Genomic DNA, 27,662 nt, shown 5'->3' with positions numbered 1-27,662 from the left:
CTGCATGTTTTGGCGACTATGAGTCTCTGTTAACATGGTACAAGTTGTATCAATTGGAAGATGTGCCTTCTCTTTCGCAGCATTGAAACACTAAATACATTTTATTTTGCTATTAAAACATGGGGCAACTTGTGTCATCGCCAGTGCAGACAAGCTAAACAGGCACTTTGTTTGAGTCTTGCCTCAGTTTTTACTTGCTGTAACTGTTGATAGTACCAGCAGTCCTCCCACATCCTTATACATGTTAACTATGGATGCATGCGAGGTCCCCCTCCACGATCCACAACATTGAACTGCATGTGAACTGGACTGATGCTCGGACCAATGGACATTTGCAGAAGTGCTTATTACAATTAGAGAATGAATGCAAAGCAAATGCAAATTCATTCATCGGGACTGTGCAAGAGACCATTAAAATGAATAATCTTGTCATCTCCTCTTACAAATGCTTGGCAACACAAGTTAAACGATTACACCTTACTTGATCAGTAACATTATTTTGCTTTCAAAGTATTCACAAATGTGTTTCTGAACTAATTCCCTAATAAGGTAAAACGATTCCTGAGCAAAAACTAAGTTTTTCCGGACATGGCTTCTGCTGTTTTTCTTTTATAGACTTGTGTTGATTAGGGACTGTAGCGCAAGATACCTAAAAAGTACAACATGTGAAAGTGAAACTTGTGAAACTAAGAAAATAATGTAGCTCTAATTTCTTTGTTGTAAATATGTTCTCTTAGTTTACAGTGCAACATTATGATACAAGTATCATTTGTCTAAATGTAGTTGATTGCAGGGGTCCCGAATTCCCCCAAAACACTATATAATCAGATCTGGGACCCCTGCAAATATAAACCCAATGATGTGAAGTAGAGCAGATCTTGGACCTCTGTTACTACTCACAGTAGTAACACCACATGATTTGGGATAACAGTAGACCTATCAAAATCTAAGTAAATGCTTAACTAGAGGTAGACTACTGACATGCGCTCAAATACTTAATAAACTTACATTTCTTAGGTAAAATAAGTTTTCTAACAGAATAATCCACTAGAAAATAGTTACAAAAATGAATCTAATGCTCTGGTGAAGACCTAATCTACATATCGTATCAATGTAACCAGTATCAAAAGTATTTTGTAGGAGACTACTAGTGAAAGATAAACTTGTAACAATAGTTAAAAACTCCATGACCATGATGATTATATGATAATTATCTGTTGGGTCATTTCATTTATTCTCTAACAGGCTGCTGTGCAGGTCCATACCATCAAAAAGCAGTAAGCAGTAGCTTAAAAACAATGACTCAGATTTGTACAGCAGCCATAAATGAAACTACAACAAAACAAAACTTAATGATTCAAATTATTTTGCCTGTGTCTTACTCCTCAACCAAATGCTGTAATATGTTTAAGTCAAATTTTGCAAACAAATATATTGGGTTCTTCAAAAATGCAGGGTTCCACTTCAGTACATATGCATGTATACCAACAACTGGATGTGAAATATCACAAGATCAACGTTGTGCAGTAAATATGTTGTGCATGCTTTTGTTACCCAACTACCTGGTATTAACAGCACACATTCTGGCACAATAGTAGGTCAGTAAGTAAGTGTTGGAAAAAGCAGTACAAGAAGTTAAAGCTGACACACACAAAAAAAAAACAAATTAAATATTGGGTCCTGTCACAGAGTAACACTACAGCCAGCAACTTGTCATAAGTTAGTGTTTCCTGTCAAAACCAATTAATTAGTGTCAATGTGAGAAGCAAAATTTTGCTTTGATAACACAGGGCGAGTCAAAACCAATTAATTAGTGTCAATGTGAGAAGCGAAATTTTGCTTTGATAACACAGGGCGAGTCAAAATTATGTTAACACGAATGGATTATTTTTTATCTCAACCACACCTTTCCAGGTCGATGTATAGGCCGTGGTGGATCATTGCCATGGCCTCCACATTACCCTGATTTAACACCCTGTGATTTCTGGTTATGGGGTGTGGTGAAGAAGTGCGTGTATAGCTGGAAAGTTCGTGATATCGTGACCTGAAGGACAGAATACGGACTGCAGCTATCATCTATTCCCTGCGAAATGTGTGTCCAGGCTTTAAACAGTACTGTTACTCGTTGGTTTTTGTGTGTTGAACATGATGGCGAACAGGTTGAGACATTCCTATAAATCCTCTTGCACATATGAAGTATGTTTTGTGAATAAATTGTTTCCGCCATTCAAATGTTAACATAATTTTGACACCCTGTATATTCTCCATAAATAATTGCACTTAATGGCGATGTTTCACCACTTATCACATGTTATCTATTTACTTGAAAAGTCTGGTTAAATACTGATAGGGATGAAGCATTAAGCATACAAATAATGCACTTTCAAATTTTATTTTAACTCTTGCGACGTGGAATGTCACCTCTCTGAAGGGGAAGGAGCCTGAGCTAGTGCGCGAAGTTGAGAGGTTCCGGCTAGATATAGTCGGGCTCACCTCGACGCACAGCTTGGACTCTGGAACCAATCTCCTTGAGAGGGGCTGGACTCTGTACCACTCTGGAGTTGCCCCCGGTGAGAGGCGCCGAGCGGGTGTGGGTATACTTATTGCCCCCCGACTTGGGGCCTGTACATTGGGGTTTACCCCGGTGGACGAGAGGGTAGCCTCCCTTCGCCTTCGGGTGGGGGGACGGGTCCTAACTGTTGTTTGTGCGTATGCACCGAACAGCAGTTCGGAGAACCCACCCTTTTTGGAGTCCCTGGAGGGGGTGCTAGAGGGCATACCTTCTGGGGACTCCCTCGTTCTGCTGGGAGACTTCAATGCTCACGTGGGCAATGACAGTGAGACCTGGAAGGGCGTGATTGGGAGGAATGGCACCTCTGATCTGAACCCGAGCGGTATTTTGTTATTGGACTTCTGTGCTCGTCACGGATTGTCCATAACGAACACCATGTTCAAGCATAGGGGTGTTCATATGTGCACTTGGCACCAGGACACCCTAGGCCTCAGTTCGATGATCGACTTTGTGGTTGTGTCGTCGGACTTGCGGCCACATGTCTTGGACACTCGGGTGAAGAGAGGGGCGGAGCTATCAACTGATCACCACCTGGTGGTGAGTTGGCTTCGATGGTGGGGGAGGATGCCGGTCAGGCGTGGTAGGCCCAAACGTGTTGTGAGGGTCTGCTGGGAATGTCTGGCAGAGCCCCCTGTCAGAAGTAGCTTCAACTCCCACCTCCGGCAGAACTTCGACCACATCCCGAGGGAGGTGGGGGACATTGAGTCCGAATGGGTCATGTTCCGTGCCTCTATTGTTGAGGCAGCTGACCGGAGCTGTGGCCGTAAGGTGGTCGGTGCCTGTCGTGGCGGCAATCCCCGAACCCATTGGTGGACACCGGCGGTGAAGGATGCCGTCAAGCTGAAGAAGGAGTCCTACCGGTCCCTTTTGTCCTGTGGGACCCTGGAGGCAGCTGATAGGTACCAGCAGGCCAAGCGGAATGCGGCTTTGGTGGTTGCTGAGGCAAAAACTCGGGCGTGGGAGGAGTTTGGGGAGGCCATGGAGAACGACTTTCGGACGGCTTCGAGGAGATTCTGGTCCACCATCCAGCGTCTCAGGAAGGGGAAGCAGTGCAGTGTCAACACTGTGCATGGTGGGGATGGTGCGCTGCTGACCTCGACTCGGGACGTTGTGGGTCGGTGGGGGGAGTACTTCGAAGACCTACTCAATCCCACTAACATGCCTTCCAATGAGGAAGCAGCGCCTGGGGACTCAGAGGTGGGCTCCCCCATCTCTGGGACTGAGGTCACCGAGGTGGTCAAAAAACTCCTTGGTGGCAGGGCCCCGGGGGTGGATGAGATACACCCGGAGTTCCTCAAGGCTCTGGATGTTGTAGGACTGTCTTGGTTGACACGCCTCTGCAACATCGCATGGACATCAGGGACAGTGCCTCTGGATTGGCAGACCGGGGTGGTGGTCCCCCTCTTTAAGAAAGGGGATCAGAGGGTGTGTTCCAACTACAGAGGAATCACACTCCTCAGCCTCCCTGGAAAAGTCTATTCAGGGGTCCTGGAGAGGAGGGTCCGTCGGATAGTCGAGCCTCGGATTCAGGAGGAACAGTGTGGTTTTCGTCCTGGTCGCGGAACAGTGGACCAGCTCTGTACCCTTAGCAGGGTCCTGGAGGGTGCATGGGAGTTTGCCCAACCAGTCTACATGTGTTTTGTGGACTTGGAAAAGGCATTCGACCGTGTCCCTCGGGGAATCCTGTGGGGGGTATTCCGGGAGTATGGGGTACCGGTCCCCTTGATAAGGGCTGTTCGGTCCCTGTACGATCATTGCCAGAGCCTGGTCCGCATTGCCGGCAGTAAGTCGAACCCGTTTCCAGTGAGAGTTGGACTCCGCCAGGGCTGCCCTTTGTCACCGATTCTGTTCATAACTTTTATGGACAGAATTTCTAGGCGCAGCCAGGGCATTGAGGGGGTCCGGTTTGGTGGGCTCAGGATTGGGTCACTGCTTTTTGCAGATGATGTTGTCCTGTTTGCTTCATCAGGCCGTGATCTTCAGCTCTCTCTGGATCGGTTCGCAGCCGAGTGTGAAGCGGCTGGGATGAGATTCAGCACCTCCAAATCCAAGACCATGGTCCTCAGCCGGAAAAGGGTGGAGTGCCCTCTCAGGGTTGGTAGCGAGATCCTGCCCCAAGTGGAGGAGTTCAAGTATCTCGGGGTCTTGTTCACGAGTGAGGGAAGAATGGAGCGTGAGATCGACAGGCGGATCGGTGCGGCATCCGCAGTAATGCGGGCGTTGCATCGGTCTGTCGTGGTGAAAAACGAGATGAGCCGCAAGGCGAAGCTCTCAATTTACCAGTCGATCTATGTTCCTACCCCACCTATGGTCATGAGCTATGGGTAGTGACCGAAAGAACGAGATCGCGAATACAAGCGGCTGAAATGAGTTTCCTCCGCAGGGTGTCTGGGCTTTCCCTTAAAGATAGGGTGAGAAGCTCAGTCATCCAGGAGGGGCTCAGAGTAGAGCCGCTGCTCCTCCGCATCAAGAGGAGTCAGATGAGGTGGCTCGGGCATCTGATCAGGATGCCTCCTGGACGCCTCCCTGGTGAGATGTTCCGGGCACGTCTAACCGGGAGGAGGCCCCAGGGAAGACCCAGGACACGTTGGAGGGACTATGTCTCTCGACTGGCCTGGGAACGCCTTGGGATTCTCCCGGAAGAGCTAGAAGAAGTGGCCAGGGAGAGGGAAGTCTGGGCATCTCTGCTCAAGCTGCTGCCCCCACGACCCGACCTCGGATAAGCGGGAGACAATGGATGGTGTTTTGTTTGTCTAAAATGAAATTAAAACCTTAACAGAACCTTACAATTACATGTATAATTCCTTGCATTGTATTTTAACTGAAGAAAAATAAAATAAACTTTGTGTAAATGTTAATTACTTTATACTTTAATAACTGCAATCAGCTAATTTGGTTTCCTTAATTGTTGATCATATCAACCACCCCCACATGAAAATGTTTATCCAGCTAAACTGTATTGTGGTAGAATTAAACTTGGGTGGCCCTGAAGTAAAATACAAAACAAGCAAAACTGCATCCAAATAACAATGAACTGAAAATGTTGGCATACCTGCGTCATGCGAAGCTAATGCTCGGAGCATCTTGCCAGCACTCCTCCTTGTTTGCCTCTCCTTATTACAAAGTAACTCCATTAACAGATCAAGAGCACCAGTTTCTTTGAAAACTCCAACCAGTGACCCAATACTGGCATAAGCACTAAGCACGTGAATTGTGTGTGTAATGCTAATGGCATCAACATCTCTCTTCTTGTCCATCTGTTTGCGAGCCCTGGCTACCAAATTCTTTACATCATTCTCCATGTCAGAGAGCTCCACCTGATCAAAGGTAGAACCTGAGGAAAATTCACTGTTAGGCTGCTCCTCTGTTACAGCTCGTTGGCAGTCATTTTTCCGCTTGCCGAGCAATGTTGGACAATTGGCATATACATCCTCAGTAGACATCCACATCAAGATGTTTTCACTTTTGCTATCTGAAGAGCTGCCACCCCCACTGCTGCTGGCAACTCCTCCAGCTCCTTCAACAGTACCATTTCCTGTTCCACCTCCTTCATCAACTGCAAGCACACTCCAACGAATCAAATATTCAGTCTGGCCATCACAAGTGCGCCGCTGCCGAATTAACTCCTCTGGATAGGCTTGAAGCTTAGGGCCCAGCTGTACAAGCAAGTTTCCATTCCTCCGTTCACCAACCATTATGAAGGAAGAACCTGTAAAACAAACAAAAACAACAGTTAAACACTAAAACAGTAAAATGGCTTCTTCTTTTATTTTTTTTTAAATAAGCTATTTTGTAATGACTGGAGTTTATAAAAAATATAATGTTCAGAACAAATAACTTGCTGTATTTAAAAATTTCAGACAAGGGAGAAGGGACAAGCTAAAGGCATTTCCCACCCCTGTGTAACGTGTATAAATGAATATGTAATGAGTAAATTTGGCCTAGACTGACCTCAAGACATGTGGATAATTTCAATCCATTAAAATTGAAGGAAGAAGATGCAAAGTCTTATTAGTTATTAATTAGGGTAACCAGGCATCCTGTTTTTTTTCTGGGACAGTTGCATCTTCATGGAATGCATCCCATTTTTAACAGTCTGGCTATATTATAAAAATATACTGTGTCACAAACACAGCTGCTCCAAACTCTTATCAACCCCATGGGATAGCCAGACCCCCATGGGGTAACCCCCCATTGCTGTATTTAATAAATGTCTAAGAATGTGCACAAAACTCCAAGGGGGACAAGCTCTCCATTTTGTCTCCTATCAATTTAATATACATCTAACAACATGCATGAAACTCCTAGGTGGAAGCAAAAGTTTAATACGTTTTTGTCCTGGTTTGGAATTGTGAAAATCTGGTCACCTTAGATTACACATACAGAAGAGTGAAAGAAAATAAGTGAACTGTTTATATATTATTAAAAAAAATGTTACCAACAGAAATACTATTAAAGTTCTGAACAGATGGTGAAAATGTTGAAACAATGGATGACACTTGCCCCTTGGGATCAGTTATCCATATTACTAACCGAGAATGGTAAACCGGATGGCATGGACGCAGGCACACGACGAAAACCGGATGGCATGGACGCAGGCACACGGCGATGGGACCATGAGACATACTGCGCAGGCGCGTACAGCGCGTGTCTCATAAACTGCAAGCGAAGTCGTATCCACTGCAAAGGAAGGAGTCACAGCCCAAAAACGAAAGAGCTCAACTGACGTGAATGAGAAATGAAGCAACAACGCGCCCATAGCTAACGACTAACGACACATCCACACAAAAAAAGAGGATTCTGCGCTGCAGCCCAGATTCAAATGGAAGAGGCTACGGAGGCCTCACAGGTCCACAAAGATAGGGCGCAGGCGTCACTGCCATATTGTGAGTGGCACTACTGCGGAGTGAAGTTAGGAATAATGTGCTGCTTGGGATTGTACAAACCGCTGAACGCTTTACACCAAATTCAAACACAATACAGCTCAACGATACAAACACGAGCCCACCTGGATAAGATCAATGGACGCAGGCGCCCACAACGCGCGTCTGAAACTGTGGAAGCAAAGCAGGCACAGGTTCAAAACAAACGAGCTCGACCGATATGTAAATCACATTACAGTGATGCATCATTGACAGTACAACCACAGAAAACGCTCAGTATTAACAGTATAACAGTAACTGCAATTATCCATATTACTAACGGTGAACAACGGATAACTAATGGAGTCACGGTCACGGCTCCAAAACGATCCAGCTCGACTAACGGAGCTACAAACACGAGCCCGCATGGATAAAGAAAATAAACGTGGGCGCCTACTACGCGCATCTGAAACCGCGGAAGCAAAACTCTCTCGGCTCCAGAACCAAACAGCTCGACTAATGGAGCTACAAAAACGCGCTAGCATGGACAAATACAATGAACATAGGAGCCTACAACGCGCATCTGAAACTGCGGAAGCAAAGCAAGCACAGGGGGTTGGCGAGCGAAGCGAGCAGGGGACGAAGCACCCTAGTTCATAATAAAAGACTTGTGAACTAAGAAGATACAATCAAGGAAGGCACAGGGAAAGGAGACACAGAGATACATTTAGAAAAGATTTAAGTGTTTTAGTGTCTCACTGAATAAAAAGACTTTTTCAGTGTTGCATTGTATGGATGTGAAAGAGTTAGACCATGAAAAAGAAAATGCATAGACACTTCTGAACTTTTGTGTTGGAGGGACCTTCTCTGTGTATTATGGGTGGCCACAAAAAATAACACATGGATTCTGAACCCAACAAGTCCTCAAAATGTATTAGAAACAAAGATATTGAGGATTAAATGGTTACACTTTGGGCATACCAGCCTCTAGAAAAATGTTTTGCATCAGGAAAACAAGAAGCAAAAGAAGGGGGCAAAAAGACAGGCTCACTTACAATAACCATTGAAACTTCCTTTTGTAAACCTTAAAAAAACATTAATGAACAACAATTTGAAAAGAGACAGCCTATCACAAACAACAGCCACAAACCAATGATAATTGTGTGATCAGGCATTACAAGAATAAGGTAAGCATCCCCTGCTGGCCTCACTGATACCTCTTAAAGCAGCAACCCACTCTTTTCCTACTTAGTCTCTCATCCAAGTACTGGCCAGGCCCAAATATGCTTAGCTTCTGGTGGATTACCTGTTCTGACAAGCAGGTGGTATGGCTGCTGTTAAGGGACACTCATGAACAATTTAACCAATCAACCTAACCAGTATAGTACTGGGTTGTGGATGGTAACTTGGGTACCTGGAGAAAGTACATATAGAGTGGGTGAAGGAGCAAACTACACAAAGACGGTAGCTAAGCTGGGTGTTCGATACAGTTTTTTTAAAGCTCTAAGATTAAATAAAAATGATTAACAATCAATTATAAGAACAAAAAAGGGGGAAAAAAAACTCAAAATAAATCGGGTTGCTCCTCCAATTAACCCTGTGCTCTACAACTCTGAACTGGATTACATGGATGTACTTGACAGGGTGCCAAGTGCTTTGTAGGGTTCATTCAGGCACAATTTATAGAAAACCCACTTGGACATGGGAAGAATGCACATATCACAACATAGACAGTAACCAGGTGAACGATTCAAGAACAAAGTTTCGAGTACAATACATGACAAATACAAAAATAAATGAAATAATTGTGATTCACCACTTCATAAAATGCAAACATTGAAGTAAATCACTTAAGCAATACATGCATAGCAACTCCAATTTACAAATCATAGTATGGATAAATTCAACAGCAGCAGCGCATAACCTTTTCACATTTTGCCACAACAAAGTGCTTGTATGTCCGGTTGCTATTCAGGGAGATGATGTAGAAGTAAGTGCATCGCTAGTAGTACTTGGAACTCCACATCAATGACAGGTAGGACTGATCCCTTAATACAGAGGAATTATATAAGAAAGGGCAGCACAGATTTTATTTTATTTTTTTTTAGGAGATTGTGTTTCTTTAATGTGGCTGGTCCTTCACTTCAACTCTGTGATGACCAGTGCTATTTTCTGCACAGGGCTGGTAACATCACTTCAAGAATTAACAAGCTACTTAACGAGGCAGACGTAGATGGAGGCACATTGTTAACCCCACTGAGGCAATAGCAGACAAGAATGACAATAAAACTGAGGGCCATTATAAACAATATTGTGAATTATTTGAATTAAACGTGTCAAGAAACGCTACTGGGGCTCATTTATACCAACGGCAATACAGATGTATAATGCCTCACTGCGGCTGAAACTGCAAGCCAGACGTTACCCTTTATTTTAGTCATTCTGGTTTACTGTGTGTCATATATATATATATATATATATATTTACTAAGCTTCTGTAAAATACCGAACCCTCCACCCGGAGAAATGTTCTATATTTATCTAATCTGTAAACCAGTGATTTAAACTACTGCACCGTGGAATCTGACTCGGAATGTACCACAAACACTTTCAGTCCAAGTCCAAACAAAACATGATACATTTTCTTTAAGTGGTTCAAGCTGCTTCAAGTCTGAATCACCATCCATTCCAGTTTTCTGGAATCAAGATTTTGTTTTCAGATGAACGATTCATATTTAAACAAGAATCACGAGTTAAAATGATGCAATTTACCTGTTTTATCGCGTATACATGGCAGCTTAAACGAAAGTTTCACTAACGAAAAAAATGTTTATTTTAAAACAAGGCGGCAATTTAATAGTTTGCTTCTGGTTCCGGGGTATTTTTCCTCACATTCTTTACATTATTTTGCATTGCCGATGCCTTATTTAACTTCAAGTTAGCAAATCATTCTAAAGTATATCACACAAATGACGCGGATGAAGCCACTTTCTTAAACCAACGTAAATGAGTAATTACATACACTATGATTTCTTTGATCAAGCAATCATTTTACAGAGTTAACACTTTAATGATTATGGAGAACTGAACAACACACCCAGAACATGAAAAAGATGCGCAGCATTTTCAAGTCTTTTTAATTCTTAAACTAAAAAATGATTTATGACAATAAAAGTTCAGACAGAAACGGGTAAGATGAAGATTCATTTACAATTTAACCCATACGGGCTGCAGTACAATCGATAAGTTCCTTCCCATATGTCGTACGTATTGAAGATTGTGAAACTAATGCGCTTACATCATTTGTTTTGCAATAATTTGGCCCAGTTAATCAAAATATATAAGTTTCAGATCCTCGTATACAGGTTTCCCTCTTTCTCCATTATTTTCAGTATTAAGGAAGCGATCCTATTCGCCACAGAAAGTTTAATTACATTTATTAAACGTAAAGTTACAAAAACATTCAAGATTTCATTAAAATATGTAGACGCGCAGACAAAGAGAAACGAGTCAGCTCTAGTCCGTAATTTTTTCCTTTTAAATAGGTTCGAATAAACAACGTAACAGGTGCGGCACTGACAGTAAAGTACCGGTATTCTCACTATGTGAGCCCGTTGCTCGGCCCGCGGCCTAAGGCCACCCCCGATTATCCTCCCCCAAACCGCAGAGTCACCGCTAAAACTCAACAAAGGTGGCGATAAAGTTTCAGATGATGTGTGTAATTCCTAAACTCACCCTGTCGTGCCTCGAAACGAACTAACAGTTGACTTTACGATAGATCTCTCCCGCACACTGCTCCGTGCTTCGCCAATCCAGCCTGGTACCTTCACTTCCGGGTTTCCGCCAACCGGAAACAGTAATCGTTGACGCGCGCAGTGCGCACGAGTATGCGCGCCGCCAGGCGTCTCGCGCGTCTTCGGTTGCGCCTTTGACGCTCATCGCTAGAACTGCACATTACAAAGAGTTTTTTTTTTAAATTTTTTTTATTACCAAATGAAACACAATACAATACAAAACTCTCGTAGAGGATATAAATTCAACATTCAAAAAGGTATAAAGAACATTCACAGCACAGGGGGGGCTAGATAAATTTCACAGTATACAAAATAGTGCAAGATAAATAGGGAGCACAGGCGAAAAGACACAGCAGGCATAAATTAAAACAGTAATAAATGAGATATGTTATCATAAATCCTTCTTACAGATTTGATGGATTTCAGTTTCATAAGTGATAAGAAGTATTGTTTAAAATCATTAATGAACCATGTAAAAGACGGTTTGCTGTTTCTCCACTTACAGTGTACAGTATATGGTATTTACCTGAGAGTATGACAATGTTAATCATATCAGAGACAGATGGATATAAGTTATCCATGTAGAACATCGTTCAGGAGCAACTGGGTGACAGACAACTCTACGAAAAGACAACTCGGCGACATCCTTTACCAGTTAGGTAATAGGTTAGAGATTTTTTAAAGATATTTAAATGACAATGTAGGGCACCAGAAAATCCACAGAATCACCTGCTTTATGAGAGTCCCGATACGTTGAGAGTAAAGATATTCCTTAAGCCGTACTCGCAGGTCACCTTTGTATTCTAAATAACGTTATCATACGATTACAATCAATACAATTTATATGAAGGATTAGCAATTTTGGTTGCAGAAGATAATGTAAGATAGAGTTTGTTCCATCTGCAGAATAAAGTTCGTTCGTCAATTATGTAAATTTATTTTCAACATTTTAAATCACGTTGTCATTTAAATATAATTAAAAAATCTCTTTGAACCTGACTATTACCTAACTGGTAAAGGATTTCGCCGGGCTGTCTTTCGCCGAGTTGACTGTCGCCCAGTTGCCACCGAACCAGAGAACATAATATGAGATACTGTAAGTGAAACTGTAGGATATCCTTAACCTTGAGTGATAACCAGCTGTGCATTTCTAACCAAAAACAAGTAAGCCAATAGGAAATCCAAGCATGGCAATCAGTTTCTGTTCCGTCCGATATCTGGATGGATGACATATCATGGAGGGTGGGTGCGTCTGGGGAAATGTCATTTAACCACATAAGCATATCTGTAGTAAAGTAGTCTCGTTCTGTGGAGACGTGAATCCGTTGCCTTTGCTGACACCGACTGCTGGCAGAGTGGAGCACAGCAGGTTCAGTTTACAGGTTGTGGTGTTCGTGTGCCAGCCACTGAGTCTGGGAAGTCGCTGGGTTAGAGTCTGTGACCGTTATGTGATCTATATTACTGGCACAGTGGATTACAGCAAGTGTAGCTCACAGGTTGTGTTGTTTGGGCGCCACCTACTGACTCTGGGAAGCCGCTGCGTTTGATTGCAGGTAGCGGGCTCGTTGCAGTGCGCGTGACATCCGGCTGTGTTGTCTGTGGCTGGTCGTTGCAGTGCGGCAGTGCGCGTGCGCCTCGATGCGCCCTGCGTCCATATCCGGTTTACAACCTTCCGTTAGTAATATGGATTAGCCGAAACAGGACATGAAAAGAACAAGTTTTGTAATGTGTGGAGAGCAGCTAGGGGCGGTACCCAGCCAGGATGCCCGGAAGGACCGAAGGAGGGATTATGCCTCCACCGGACCATGAAGGGGCAACCGCCCTGGTGGCTATGGGGAACCACGGGAAAGGAGCATGGAAGCTCAACCCTATAGGGGCCTGTGGTCACCACCAGGGGGCGCCCAGATCCCTGGCCTTCAGCACTTCCGCCACACCCGGAAGTGCTGGGGGGAAGAAGACCAGGGACACTCGGAGTGCTTCCGGGTGCACAGCTGGCACTTCCGCCACACCAGGGAGTGCCAGCAAAAGCTCATTGGGAGCTTTGCAGCACACCCGGGTGAATATAAAAGGGGCCACCTCCCTCCATTCGATGGCTGGAGTCGGGAGGAAGAAGGCAAGAGCTCGGGGAGAGGAGAGGAGAGGAGAGGAGAGGAGAGAGGCCTGGACTAAGGGTGATTGGTGCAGGGGCACTGGGTTGTGTGTGCACACTTTGTAAATAGAAATGTACAATAAACGTGTGTTGGTGCTTGAACCATCGGTGTCCACCTGTCTGTGTCCGGGCCAGTCTCCACAAATGTTTCACAAGTTGAATCACAAAAAGAACACAGGTCCACCTCAAATTTAAATCTTCTTTTTAGAAATTCTGCCACCGGGTATATAGTATTAATTATTTTGAAATGTGTTTCTTTAATTTTTGGGGTACCAGGGTGTTGTACCGTGTTAGCCATTATAAATGTAGTGAAAAGTCAAGCAAAATGACACCTTTTATTGGCTAACTACATCTTGCCTGAAGAAGGGGCCTGAGTTGCCTCGAAAGCTTGTATATTGTAATCTTTTTAGTTAGCCAATAAAAGGTGTCATTTTGCTTGACTTCTCACTTTAATTTTTGGGGAAACAGGCCACTTAACAAATTTAACAAAGCAGGAGACAGAGTTGGAGGTGTCAGAGTTAAAGATGCTAAGATTTGCATTGGGTGTGACGAGGATGGACAGGATTAGAAATGAAGACATTAGAGGGTCAGCTCAAGTTGGACTGTTTGGAGACAAAGTCAGAGAGGCGAGATTGCGTTGGTTTGGACATGTGCAGAGGAGAGATGCTGAGTATATTGGGAGAAGGAAGCTAAGGATAGAGCTGCCAGAGAAGAGAAAAAGAGGAAGGCCTAAGAGGAGGTTTATGGATGTGGTGAGAGAGGACATGCAGGTGATGGGTGTAACAGAACAAGATGACGAGGACAGAAAGATATGGAAGAAGATGATCCGCTGTGGAAAACCCTAACAGGAGCAGCCGAATGAAGAAAAAGAAGAAGCTTTTGGCAATGGGAGTGTTCCGTTGAAGTTAAAAGGAGGCGGGGCGTCCCGGTATTGGGCTTAAAGAGGGGTGCCTTAATTTGAATATTGCCTTTGATTGTGGTTGTTTCTATTGCTTGAATGTACAACGCTACTGGTATTATGAAAACAGTAGAGAAAAAGTGTTTTTTGAGATAAATTGAGTGTATCTGTTTGTCAGAATACACGAACAAGAAACATTCTTGGGGTGTTGTGTGTATAATTCTGAGGAAAAAAATGAATTTAATCCATTTTGGAATAAGGCTGTAACATAACAAAATGTGGAAAAAAATGATGAAGCGCTGTGAATACTTTCCGGATGCACTGTAGCTTGGTTTTCAATTCCAATATACATGTTTGGATTCACTGTCAGCTTTTTGACAGATAGATGCAAATGGCACCCAAGTAACTGCTGATAGACTGCAGAATTTATAATTTACTTATTGACATGACGTTTTATAGGCCTTGAACCACCCAAAAGCATAATTTCTGTGCTACATTATTTTACAGTTGGGATGGTGGTTTTCTGTTAAACTGCCATTTCTGACCAGCTCTGTAACCACAGACCCATCACCTTTGCACTGGCCTCTCTCTGTTCCTTCGCCTGTTCTTCAGTCCATCTCTCCTTTCTTGATCCCCAACTTCTCTTCTCTTTTTAATAACGGATGACCTCTGGTATCTTCCCTACTGATTTCAGGATGTCTCATGTGATCCCTGTTCTTAAGAAACTCTTTCTCAACCCATCTGCCATTCAGAATTACCACCCTACTTTTTTCTACTTGGCATCTCCAGTTGAAGTGTAGATTGTAGTGGTCTTGAATGTTCTCAATTTATAGATCATCTGTCATTCTTTGGAATGGTCAAGTTGAAATTTCTCTGAATGCGATCTCAAACAAATGGGTATGAAGAACCTTTCATATTTCAATAAAGCCTTTGGACGATGTACAGGTGCTGCTCATAAAATTAGAATATCATGACAAAGTTGATTTATTTCAGTAATTCCATTCAAAACGTGAAACTTGTATATTAGATTCATTCATTACACACAGACTGATGTATTTCAAATGTTTATTTCTTTTAATGTTGATGATTATAACTGACAACTAATGAAAGTCCCAAATTCAGTATCTCGGAAAATTAGAATATCAATTAAGACCAATGCAAAAAAAGGATTTTTAGAAATGTTGGCCAACTGAAAGGTATGAACATGAAAAGTATGAGCATGTACAGCACTCAATATTTAGCTGGGGCTCCTTTGGCCTGGATTACTGCAGCAATGCGGCGTGGCATGGAGTCGATCAGTCTGTGGCACTGCTCAGGTGTTATGAGAGCCCATGTTGCTCTGATAGTGGCCTTCAGCTCTTCTGAATTGTTGGGTTTGGCGTACTGCATCTTCCTCTTCACAATACCCCATAGATTTTCTATGGGGTTAAGGTCAGGCGAGTTTGCTGGCCAATCAAGAACAGGAATACCATGGTCCTTAAACCAGGTACTGGTAGCTTTGGCACTGTGTGCAGGTGCCAGGTCCTGTTGGAAAATGAAATCTGCATCTCCATAAAGTTCGTCAGCAGCAGGAAGCATGAAGTGCTCTAAAACTTCCTGGTAGATGGCTGTGTTGACCTTGGACCTCAGAAAACACAATGGACCAACACCAGCAGATGACATGGCACCCCAAACCATCACTGACTGTGGAAACTTTACACTGGACCTCACGCAACGTGGATTCTGTGCCTCTCCTCTCTCCCTCCAGACTCTGGGACCTTGATTTCCAAAGGAAATGCAAAATTTACTTTCATCAGAGAACATAACTTTGGACCACTCAGCAGCAGTCCAGTCCTTTTTGTCTTTAGCCGAGGCGAGATGCTTCTGACGCTGTCTCTTGTTCAAGAGTGGCTTGACACAAGGAATGCGACAGCTGAAACCCATGTCTTGCATACGTCTGTGCGTGGTGGTTCTTGAAGCACTGACTCCAGCTGCAGTCCACTCTTTGTGAATCTCCCCCACATTTTTGAATGGGTTTTGTTTCACAATCCTCTCCAGGGTGCGGTTATCCCTATTGCTTGTACACTTTTTTCTACCACATCTTGTCCTTCCCTTCGCCTCTCTATTAATGTGCTTGGACACAGAGCTCTGTGAACAGCCAGCCTCTTTAGCAATGACCTTTTGTGTCTTGCCCTCCTTGTGCAAGGTGTCAATGGTCGTCTTTTGGACAACTGTCAAGTCAGCAGTCTTCCCCATGATCGTGTAGCCTACAGAACTAGACTGAGAGACCATTTAAAGGCTTTTTCAGGTGTTTTGAGTTAATTAGCTGATTAGAGTGTGGCACCAGGTGTCTTTAATATTGAACCTTTTCACAATATTCTAATTTTCCGAGATACTGAATTTGGGACTTTCATTAGTTGTCAGTTATAATGATCAACATTAAAAGAAATAAACATTTGAAATACATCAGTCTGTGTGTAATGAATGAATCTAATATACAAGTTTCACTTTTTGAATGGAATTACTGAAATAAATCAACTTTGTCATGATATTCTAATTTTATGACCAGTACCTGTATTGCATTTAAGATTCACTCATCTTGTTACGAACATACAACCACATCAGACCAAGGATGTCATCTCTATCTGAACTACGCCCTTCAATCTGTACAATATGATTTGTAGCAGGTGCACTAGAAGTAAAGGCAAAGAGAGATACACTCACTCTTCCACGAAATCTCTTCGGTGTTGTTTTGGAAGGATAACTACTTCCAAAGTGCACTTTTCATTTGTTATATTATGTTGTCTCAGATTACTGCTTTAGCATTGACATGATAATCATATTTCTGTTTGTCCACATGATATAAAAGATGCATCATTTTCAAGGTGTGCACTTACTTTCTTGTAATAGTGTATTCTACCTTTTCAACATTTTATTGTTTAACCTGATTTTGAAAGTGTTATGGTGTATAAAATCTACAAATTATTCTCTATATTTTTATTATTATATTTTGCTCAATCCCAACAAGATGAATTCAGATGCAGGACACTTGTATAGGCATTATAATAAAAAAGGCATATCCTCTGCCCTTACACCTCACTTTTATGACAGTTGTTCACAGCATAGTGCTAAAATGGTTTTACAGCCTGGGAAAGGAAGACTGAGCCAATAACTCTGGATATTGATTACTTTATGGATGGACATCTGGGACAACAATTTGGTTTAAAGCCTGGGAACGGAGGACATGCCGATGTTTTAGGCAACATTAAAAAACTTTATTTTAATCTGGGAAAAGATAAAGAGTTTGAGCAAAATTCATCCATCATATTGAGAGCCAGCCAATCAGGTGCATGCAACAATCATGTATTGTGAAACCACGGCATGAAATTTTATACCAAATATGCCTCATTTGAAAGCAATGTCAGAAGAGAAACAGCGATGATGGAAGAGCGACGTCAGAAAAGAAAACAGACACGTATGACCAGTTTTCATCCAATCATCAGTTAATAGCATTTTCATGAACATTGATTGCTAAATCAAACATCACCCTGGGACATTCATCCTTGTCATCTGTAGCTTTTTCGTAAGCTTTTTCTAAAGACTATATATACATATCCAGACTTTACTGTCACTCCTATTTTCTATTATTCTTTGTTCCACTGGTATTATTATTGTTCCTGTAATAAATACCATGGTGCTTTTAACTTTCTATGCTTTGTCTTAATGTCTAGAGTGATTGAAGTAATAAGTTAGATTTCTTTGAGCACCTGGTGCGGCCGGAGAGTTGCCATCACCTCTGTGCTGCGAGGTTTATTAAGGCTGAGGGTGAGAGCTCCACTCAATAGTAGGGAACAGGACATCAAGTAAGGTATTCCTGGCTGATAAATGGCTTATAGTCAAGAGTGCTGAGCCTTTGTATGTTTAAATGCATTCTTGGAGACCAAAAGTAATATTTGGGTCTGAGATATCTTTAAAACATTGTATGTTGTTCATGCCAGTAATAAGTAAGTCTCTTAAAGTGCTGAGATATTCCTACAGGCTGTGTTATTCCTAAGGCACTTGTGTGGTTTAAAGTGCCAGAGGTTAACCAGCTGTGTGTGTGTCAGTCATGGGGCACTGTTGTGATTAGGGTCTGTGTGTATGCGTATAGCTATGTATGCGTGTGTTAATCTTAAAGTGCAACAGTAGACCAACCCGGTAACAAACTTGACGAGTAGAAGAAAACAGGTAAAGGGTAAGTAGAGGGAAATACTACGATAATACAGAAAGTATAATTGGAATTTGGACGTTTTTGTTTCTGCACGTTCTGACACTTTTCTTGAGATGTTTATATTTGGGTCCAGGTGGCCAAACAAACATTGAGAACACAAAGTTGTCCATAAAAATGTGACCTTTGCTTCAGAAGGACTTCCTTTTACCTGACAGTTCTACTCCTGGTCCCTCCAGTGACCAAACACTGGCTCTTATCCCAGCCACAACATTTTGCAGGGCTTCAACAAGTCAGTAACCCTGCAAATTCTGACATCTTCACTAATATGAATGTTGTACTGTTCATATAAATTGCTTTAGATTATTTATTACTTGAATTTGAACTGCAGGCCTCTCTGGCCTCACCTTAGATCAGTATTTGTGACTTCACAATAAGAAAGAGGATGAGTCAAAATGGGATTCAGGGTAGGGTAGTAAGGCAAAACCCTCTGCTATCCAAGAGTAACAATCAGTTCTTGTCTTGCATTTTCAAGGAAACACCTGAATAATTCCTAAGCTTTTTGGAATAACGTTCTTAGGACAATACAGGTCCCACTATGTCCGGCATTAAGCTAATACAGCATTTCATAGTAAGCACATTATGTCTGGAATACATCATAGGGAGGTGGTACTGTGATAGTGTGGGGGATGCTTTGCTGCCTCAAGAGCTGGTAGACTTGCTGGTATTAAATGAACCATCAATTCTCCACTTAACCGGAATATTCTTAAGGAGAATGTCCAGTCATCTATTTGTCTGTCTGTGGCACAAATCTTAAGCATAATTGAGTTATGCAGCAGGACAATGACCCACATCACTTAAGCAAGTATACATTTGAACAGCTCAGAAAAAACAAAATTAAAGTTTTTGAGTGGCCTAATCAAAGTTCTGACTTGAACCTTGTAATAGGACCTGAAAAGAGCAATGCAAGCTCACAAACCTACCAACGTGTCTGCAAAGTTCTATGTAGAAGAGTAGGCTAAAATTGTTCAATAGAGATGCAAAAGACTGATATTATATTTATATAAAATATTTAGTTGTGATTATTGCTGCTACAAGTACTGTAACCAACAATTGAAACTTATAAGGGCAATTACGATTTCATATGAGTAATATGGGCAGGGCTTTAAGTGGACTATTAAGAAATCAGATTTAAACAAAGAATACCGGCACTTAGTGCACTATGTGTCTACGCTGCAGGCACGCCACAGTGGTTACTTGAGTAAAGAAACTAATGATCTAATAATCACTGTGTGTTCTGTAATATTGCATTTTGTCTAAAGTTTTGAAACCATTCATAGTGTAAAATATATAAAAGCAGAGAAGGTTAGGCGCCGGAGTACATTTTCACAGCACTGTGATGCAGCGGGTCCGCGGCTCTGAAAGATTGGCCATGTCGGTCTCTGTGGGCGGAGTTGATGAGGTAATTGGGACGAGTCGCACCTGCATGTGAGGGTCTGATCTTTCTCAATTGCTTTATTGGCTTCCTGCGGTGCGTAATTGCGGCTCTGATCCCATGGAGCCGTATAATTACAGGCCGGCACAGAAGTGGAAAGAGACTCGCAGTATGAGAGTGTGACATTGGGGGAGGTCAGCGCGGTCAGGGATCCTGTGTTGGAGCAAGGGATCAGCGCTTGAGGGACGGATTGTACCGAATGATTATGTGAGGAGTGGGTACAATCAAGGTGGTGTTCTCTCCTGGAATCCGAGTGAGAGAAGGAGGGCGAGATGACAATCGACCCCAAGGGGTCTGGCAGTCAAGACAGGGGTCGGTAGTGAGAGGACCACGGACACTGAAGTCTCTCCAGTTGAGCCAGCCATGGGTGAGCTGGGGAGACATGGAAGGAGTTGTGCTTAGCTCATTTGTCCCAATGACTGCTGCTGGTTTTTATTCTCCTTTTTAGCCTGGTTTTAACATTTTGGATTTTTATCGTTTTATGGCTTATCTTTGGAACACTGCACTATTTGAACACTTTTTAAAAATAAAAACGTACACTTTTTACACCATCCCCTTGCTCCAAGTGTGATGGGTTCAAGAGGCTCCCAAAGCTGGAAAAGGGAGCATGGAGCAGGACCCGCCCTGTCATAACCACTGTGCACATTTCTTGATTTCCGATCAAGTACAAGGATATTGATATTCATTTCCAGTGCATGAGCATCCAACATAAAGTTATCTGTGTTAAACCCATACAGCTTCAAGGAACGACAAAGAAACAGTAAAGGCAGGTTGCAATGGCCGTGTGGGAAATCAAACTAAGATTATTTTCTTCTTTGAAAGGCAGGTATACTAGCCCTCAGAACCTACATAATGCAGTCTTTCATGCTATGCACTCCCCTCCTGGCGTAGACAGGCTGAAGGTTATATCTCAAAAACCGGACTTACAGTGAGAACTGTCTCAAAGCTATGCAAAATAAATTGTGCTTTACAGATACAGATATTAGGTGTTATCAATCAAGCAACTCGGTTTGTGGCGTGAGTGCAGAAAGGGCTTCTTTCTCATCACCCTGCCATACAGATGTTCTTAGTGCAAACTGCGCTGAATTGTAGAACGATGTACAGATACACCATCTGCAGCAAGATGTTCTTGCAAGTCATTGGAGGTGATCTGTGGGTTGTCTGTCACCATTCTCACAATCCTGCACAAATGCTACTCCTGTATTTTTCTTGGCCTGCCAGACTTGCTGGTTTAACAGCAACTGTGCCTGTGGCCTTCCATTTCCTGATTCCATTCCTTACAGTTGAAACTGACAGTTTAAACCTCTGAGATAGCTTTTTGTAGTCTTCCCCTAAACCATGAGACTCAACAATCTTTGTTTTCAGATCTTTTGAGAGTTGCTTTGAGGATCCCATGCTGTCACTCTTCAGAGGAGAGTCAAAGGGAAGGAAGCACAACTTGCAATTGACCACCTTAAATACCTTTATATCTCATGATTGGACACACCGGTCTATGAAGTTCAAGGCTTAACAAGCTCATCCAACCAATTTGGTGTTACAAGTAATCAGCACTGAGCAGTGACACGCATTCAAATCAGTAAATTACAAGGGGATCCACATTTCTGCACAGCCAGTTTTTCACATTTGATTTAATTTCATACAACTAAATACTGCTTCACTAAAAATCTCTGTTCGGAAAACACCGCAGTACTCAGATGTTCCTAGGAAATGATAGACATACCACTGTTATCATTTTTAGTTGAAAGTAAATTATTATGCAGGCTGAGAGGGGTTCCCAAACTTTTTCAGATGACTGTATTTCAGGTACTTTAGGCTAAAGATCCAAACCAACCTGGTCTCCTATCTTTGTGACTATATTCTAGACCTACTGAAAAACACTACGCCCAGCAACTGTTTTTAATGCTGTTACTGGACTCTGTGCTCTACTCTAATTTATGAATTGTACATATAGTTTTATATGCAAGTTTTTCTTCATTTCCCTTTTTAATTCATGATACTGGATAATATTTACAAAAGACGGTACAAATAAGAATGCTTTTTTCTCCATGACATACTCTAATGAAATAATGGATCACCTCCATTTAAGGATGTCTGTTAATGGGTTTTGCTGGACTGAGGCATGCTAAAACAGAGTTTGCTCCTGATGGCGTCTAGGTACGAGGCATTCCCTTCTCTGTATAGACATCAATCAGCTGCATGGAAGGGCCTTGTCTTCTTCTTGTGGGTCCAGTTCAACTCGCTTGGGTGGGTCAGACTCTGAAATAAGTTATTTAGAGGTTTAAACTAATACCAGCTAAAAGTGTAGTGAAGCTATGGAATAAAGCAAGACAACAAACTGTCACAAATGGTACATTTATTTTTAAATACAAAAAAAAAAAAAAAAACCTTTATACAGTTGATGTCACTTAAATGGCTTCCCCTGGCCAATCCCACGTTCTGACCCCAACAACCCCCACCAAAAACAGCCTTCAGAAGTAATAAAAACAAACATTTCAGAAAAAAATATCTTCTTAATAATAATAATACAAACATCAGACTTTTGAAACACAATTGATACTTTTTTCTCCCTTAATTTTAGAAAAGGTCAAGGTTTAAGCTATCTGTGTAAATAAGAACTTTTTTTAAACATACATTTGGAGATATGTTAGGGCACAATGTAGAATAATAATTCTTATAAAATATACCCTAAAATAAACTTAAAATGTGTCATGTGGGCATACAGTATTTTTTGGCTTCAAGTAAAATTTCCTTCTTGCTTTTTTATGAATGGTATAACACATTTACAGTATGTACATCTTAAATGCAGCAGTCATGTTTCTTTATGTTAGCATACTGGGAAAAAATTGATTTGGGTATTTCTTCTGATGGTCACTTAAAATATACATATTCAGCTTAAACCTTGACATTCAGAATTTAAACTATAACATACATACTCCCACCCGCCTAAAAATCATTGCATGAAAACAGAAAAAGTTCACAACAGAAAAAGTGCCCCCACCCCATTTATAGTACATAAATACTGAATTATACACCTATAAAAATAAACTTTTGTTTAATTTTCAAGGCTTTTTTTGTTCAGTCTCAAGAATAAAAAGTACAGTAGCTGCTGCTCTTCCTATTGGCATGGTTTTTTTCTTGAGCACCTTGCCACACTCGAACCTCGTTTCCCTCAGAAGTAGCACTGGACATGCACGCTCCAGGAGGAAGGAGTCCACCAGCCTGCCCTATGGTGTTGATGTCAGTGCGGCTAATGACAGGGGGCCGGTTTCTCTACCTCCCCCAGAGACATCTCCACACTCATGGGTATCAACTAAGTAAAAGCTGTTAAAACTCACACTGAAGGCAGTCGTTTTCAAACGTTTTGTTTTTCAGTGCCACCAGATTTATCAGTTGAGAGTATCTCCAGACAAGTTATTCAGCTCAATAGGATTTAATAAAAATAAGGGGTCAAATTTATGACTTTAGTTCAGGTTATAGTTCACATGAGTAAAGAGGTTCCTAAGCCCATCACTCATCCTCAACCCAACCTACAAACTCAACACACACAGGCTGAAAAGGTGCAGCTGAATCATGCAGAAATACCTAGAAAAGTGAGCGACACTGTGAGAGAAGTATTAGCACATGTCACAGTAGGACAGCAAATGAGGCCAAGAGCTATTGGAATGGAAAATGATCCAATTGCACTTATAAAAACAAAAGCTGCATGTAACTTTATATTCACTAGCGTTTTACAGTAAATATCTTAAAAAATGGCTTATATATACACATTATAATAATAATTGACTATTGAATAGCGAGTATTTGCTGCTTGCAAATAAATTAAATCAAGTGGCACTTGTGATACACACCTTATGTTAACTTTCAGTTTTTTGTTACCTAATTGAATAGATAAAAGATGTACCATCGCTACAGTGTATCCCTGTATTACAATGGGTGGTGCCAAATGTAAATCATTAAACTCTCCTACTATATGTGACCGGATTCTTTCTCCTCTTCCAAGCTAAACATATAGTCCAGTTTGTTAAAGTAACTTGGGGAAAAATGTTACTGCAGGCACTCGTAGTCTCAAGCTTAGTGATGGTTGTAGTTTCAGCCAAATCTTTCAGTCTAAAAAGTAGATTTTTCAACAATTTTAATTTCTCTTCTTTCACATCTGTAACCTCTGACAAGAAGAACTGTATTACTAAACATGCTTTATGGCTTTCCTATATTGGTACAATAGACCATAAACAGGATATACAAGGCTGTGCAAACTGCAAAAGAGACTGTGAATGGGTCTATTCCAAGAACATTGGCCTTTCCACCTACGTGTTCAATCTTTCACTGTCTGGTGTGCAATATGCAAGTTAGTGGCTGGAGCCTAAACACGCAGCATGGCATGCAAGGCAGACACCAGCCCTGGACATGGTGCCAATCCATCACAGGGCATATTCACACCCACTCACTCAACCACATTAGGCCAATTCAAAGTCACTAAGAAACCTAACCTGCATATCTCTGCAGTGTGGTAGGAGAACTGTCTTCTAATTAAATTCATTCTTGTCTCAGGAAGTCATAATAAATACACAATACTGAAAGGACTAATATTTTCCAATAGATTGAAGTTTTGTATTTTCTTAGTAAATACAATTTTGGTATTCTAGATTAAAGGAAGTTAATGAGCTAAATGGTCACCATAAGTTTGAGAAAAATGAAAATGACAACAGGTGACATCCAGATAAAAACTCCAATTCAATAGATAGTACCATCTTAGAAATGAAAACTCAATAATGTACAACATGTATGCAGTGGGGATGCAACCAATTCCCATTGTGTAACAGCCATTACCAAAAGCATTGTTCTGCTAAGTCATGAGAGCTGACAGGATCATATAATCAATAGTACATAAAATGTTCCTGTGACCCAAGACTGCTTACATGGGTGTGGAAACATCCTAAAAGCAAGTGAAAATGGCTGTGACATAGCAGCAAATGGATCAATTGATTTTTTTTTTACTAATGTGGTGAGAAATACCTGGAAAGGCCCATTAAAATGTGCAACTTGTTTGAAATCTGCTGTGTATGTGGCACCTATAGCAATGATGTCACAGGTTGGTTTCTGCCTGTGTTATGAAGTAGATGACAGGACTGGAGTTGAAGCATTATTCATCTCTGTTTCATTTAAAATGTCATTATAAGGTCATTACTGTTACGAGTACAGTGAAATTCATACTTGCCTGTGCTAATAAACATGCAAAACTCTGTCTCTCTCTGGCACCAAGACTATTTGGCTGTTTAAACTGGTTATGTTTTCTTCCACATGGACTCATAATGCAAGTGTTCTGCATTGCAGACAAAGCTCAAGTACTTAATGAAGTCTGAGATGATGGGGAAGTTTTACATGATTTTGAAACTGATCACTATTGATAAACTACATTAACAAATATCAAGAAAGGCACCCAGTGTAAACAATACCAAGGAAAAAATAATATAATAATAATAATATAATTCATTACATTTATACAGCGCTTTTCTCAGTACTCAAAGCGCTATCCACACAGGGAGGAACTGGGGTGACATCCAAAACCAAGAGTATGAAAAAACGATAAACCAAACAATAACCAACATAGTCATTTTCTCCACTTATTGCATGTGGATTAGCACAGTATGCAAAAGTAAGTCATTGATGTTTGATATAATCAACATAAAAGTAAAGCCTCCTTTAACATTCTTACATTTCACAGGAACATACTTGGAACCATATCATCCATGCCATTTTCATTCCTAGTGTTACTGAAAAACTGGCATAAATCTAAACCAAGTCGCTGGTACTGTGTCACACTTACGTAAACTTAAGAGCATTTTAATCATTCTTATAAAAGACACAAACAGAGTGTCTGTGACTGAAGCTATCAATAACAGGGCATATAATCAATACAAGGTTGTCTAGAGCCATCTTTATTTAATCAGGTATAAATTTGAGTTGTAGGAGGTTTTTCCTCTCAAAATCTGTGCCGGGGAAACATTTCTTATAAACAGCTGACCATTTTCTTAACGCAGTTTATCCACTGCAGGGAGCAAAGAACTCTGCTAGAAGTGTGCATTTTCATCCTTCCCTTGTGCTGGAGATTAAGAATTTGCAATGTAAAACAATACTGTTAGAGCTGAGGTAACCATTTTGTTTGTTGTACACAGAACATGAACAATGGCTATTCCTTCTTAAACAAGCATTTAATTTAATTAATTTCTCTTTAATTTTCAAAGGTTTGACTGTTGGCGCAAAAAGGGGAAGCACAGAAATTTTCTTACTTCAATAGCTGAAATGGTTTGGGACAATGAATATAAACCAAATTAAAACTGCATTAAAAATCCTGTTTAAAATATCACTGTACATGATTAAAAGCCAGGGCCCTGGAGCTGCTATACAGCAGTGTTAACCAGTATGCCATTGGGAAATACATATTTTTAAACACAGAGCTCCATATTTCAATATGAATAAACATCTATGAAAACAGATCTGGAACTTGAAACGTGTGAAGTTGATGAATACCGTTTCCTGAATATGCAACACAAATAGGAAGATTAGGAGGCAGAGTTGATACAGAAAGGGTTTCTGTGCTTACAGCCACCCGAGTAACTGAAGGGAAATGACCAAAGTTCTCATGTCCTAAAGGTTGTGATTAGATCATGATTTGTGGTACAATTAATGTGCCAAATGTATAAATAAACATACATACTGTACAAATCCATACACCTTGAAAGGTTCACGGTTTCCTTAGGCATCTTCAAAAATACAAGTTTGATTTTAGAACTACATGAATGAAACTACTGTAACTATAAACAACAAAAGGCGGTGGTGGAAACACTCTGCCAAGCTTAAGGATTTAAGTTAGATGAAAACAAAAAAGATTAATAAAACTTATACCGAGCAGTTAAATATGCACTATATAATTAGAGGTCTACCACTAAATCATTTGCAGTCAAAGCAAATGACTGCTGTCTTATTTTAGAAGATTGGTCAAACCATGAATTGATGTAAACTGACAGTGGCTCGTCAAGTCTTTTCACAAGAAGCTGCTACACTCAGTAGTCTCCAGCATGTGACAACACACACCATTTAATATACTCATCCTATGAAGGTCAGTAAATGATTGCCATTACACTTGAAAGCAATCTACACCTACTCGACATAAGTGACTGTGCGCTAAACATTTCATACAAACTCAACATGAAGAAAGGTTTGATTTTTATTAGAATTAACTTGCATTTAGTCACAGAGAGTTTTACTAACAAGTGTAAAAATGAAGAAACACACTTCCAGATGGTCCTGTCTGTTTATGTGCTTTATAAAGAATATCATCACGAAGGATCTGCTCACCACTGTTAATATTTTTGTGTACTTTGGCTGTAAAACAACTCTAGTACAGATATTTAAAAAAAATTAACAAAGAACTCATATTTTTGTCTGTAAGTTAAATAAATTTGACATCCTTGTAAAGAGTAGATATAGATTTTCTTTAGTATTTTTTAAAAAAAAAAAAAAAGGTGTCACAGAGCTCCATGACACTAACATTTTCACGAATGGTAAGTTGGCCCCATAGAAAATGAACTGTTCTTGAGAAATCAAAAAAAAAAAAAAAAAAAAATTATATATATATATATATATATATATATATATGCAAGCTACATTGTTTTGTATGAGTAATAGTTTTGGGGCATGTACTTTAGA

The 27,662-nt window shown here is 41.1% G+C and overlaps 1 protein-coding gene across 1 annotated transcript in view; it reads right to left on the bottom strand.

Moving 5' to 3' along the window:
• LOC114666296 (cullin-9) overlaps positions 1–11,276 on the bottom strand; it is a 122,134-nt gene extending 110,858 nt beyond the window's left edge. Inside the window, 2 exon segments of the mRNA XM_028821121.2 lie at positions 5,625–6,281; positions 11,169–11,276. Of these exon segments, the coding sequence (XP_028676954.1) occupies positions 5,625–6,267 (643 nt within the window). The 5' untranslated portion in view covers positions 6,268–6,281; positions 11,169–11,276.
• Positions 11,277–27,662: the final 16,386 nt, after the last annotated feature.

This window comes from Erpetoichthys calabaricus, chromosome 15 (assembly GCF_900747795.2).
Source record: "Erpetoichthys calabaricus chromosome 15, fErpCal1.3, whole genome shotgun sequence".
Classification (NCBI taxonomy): Eukaryota; Metazoa; Chordata; class Cladistia; order Polypteriformes; family Polypteridae; genus Erpetoichthys; species Erpetoichthys calabaricus.
The sequence above is the reverse complement of the archived record's forward strand: the minus strand, read 5'-3'. Positions and strand labels throughout refer to the sequence as shown.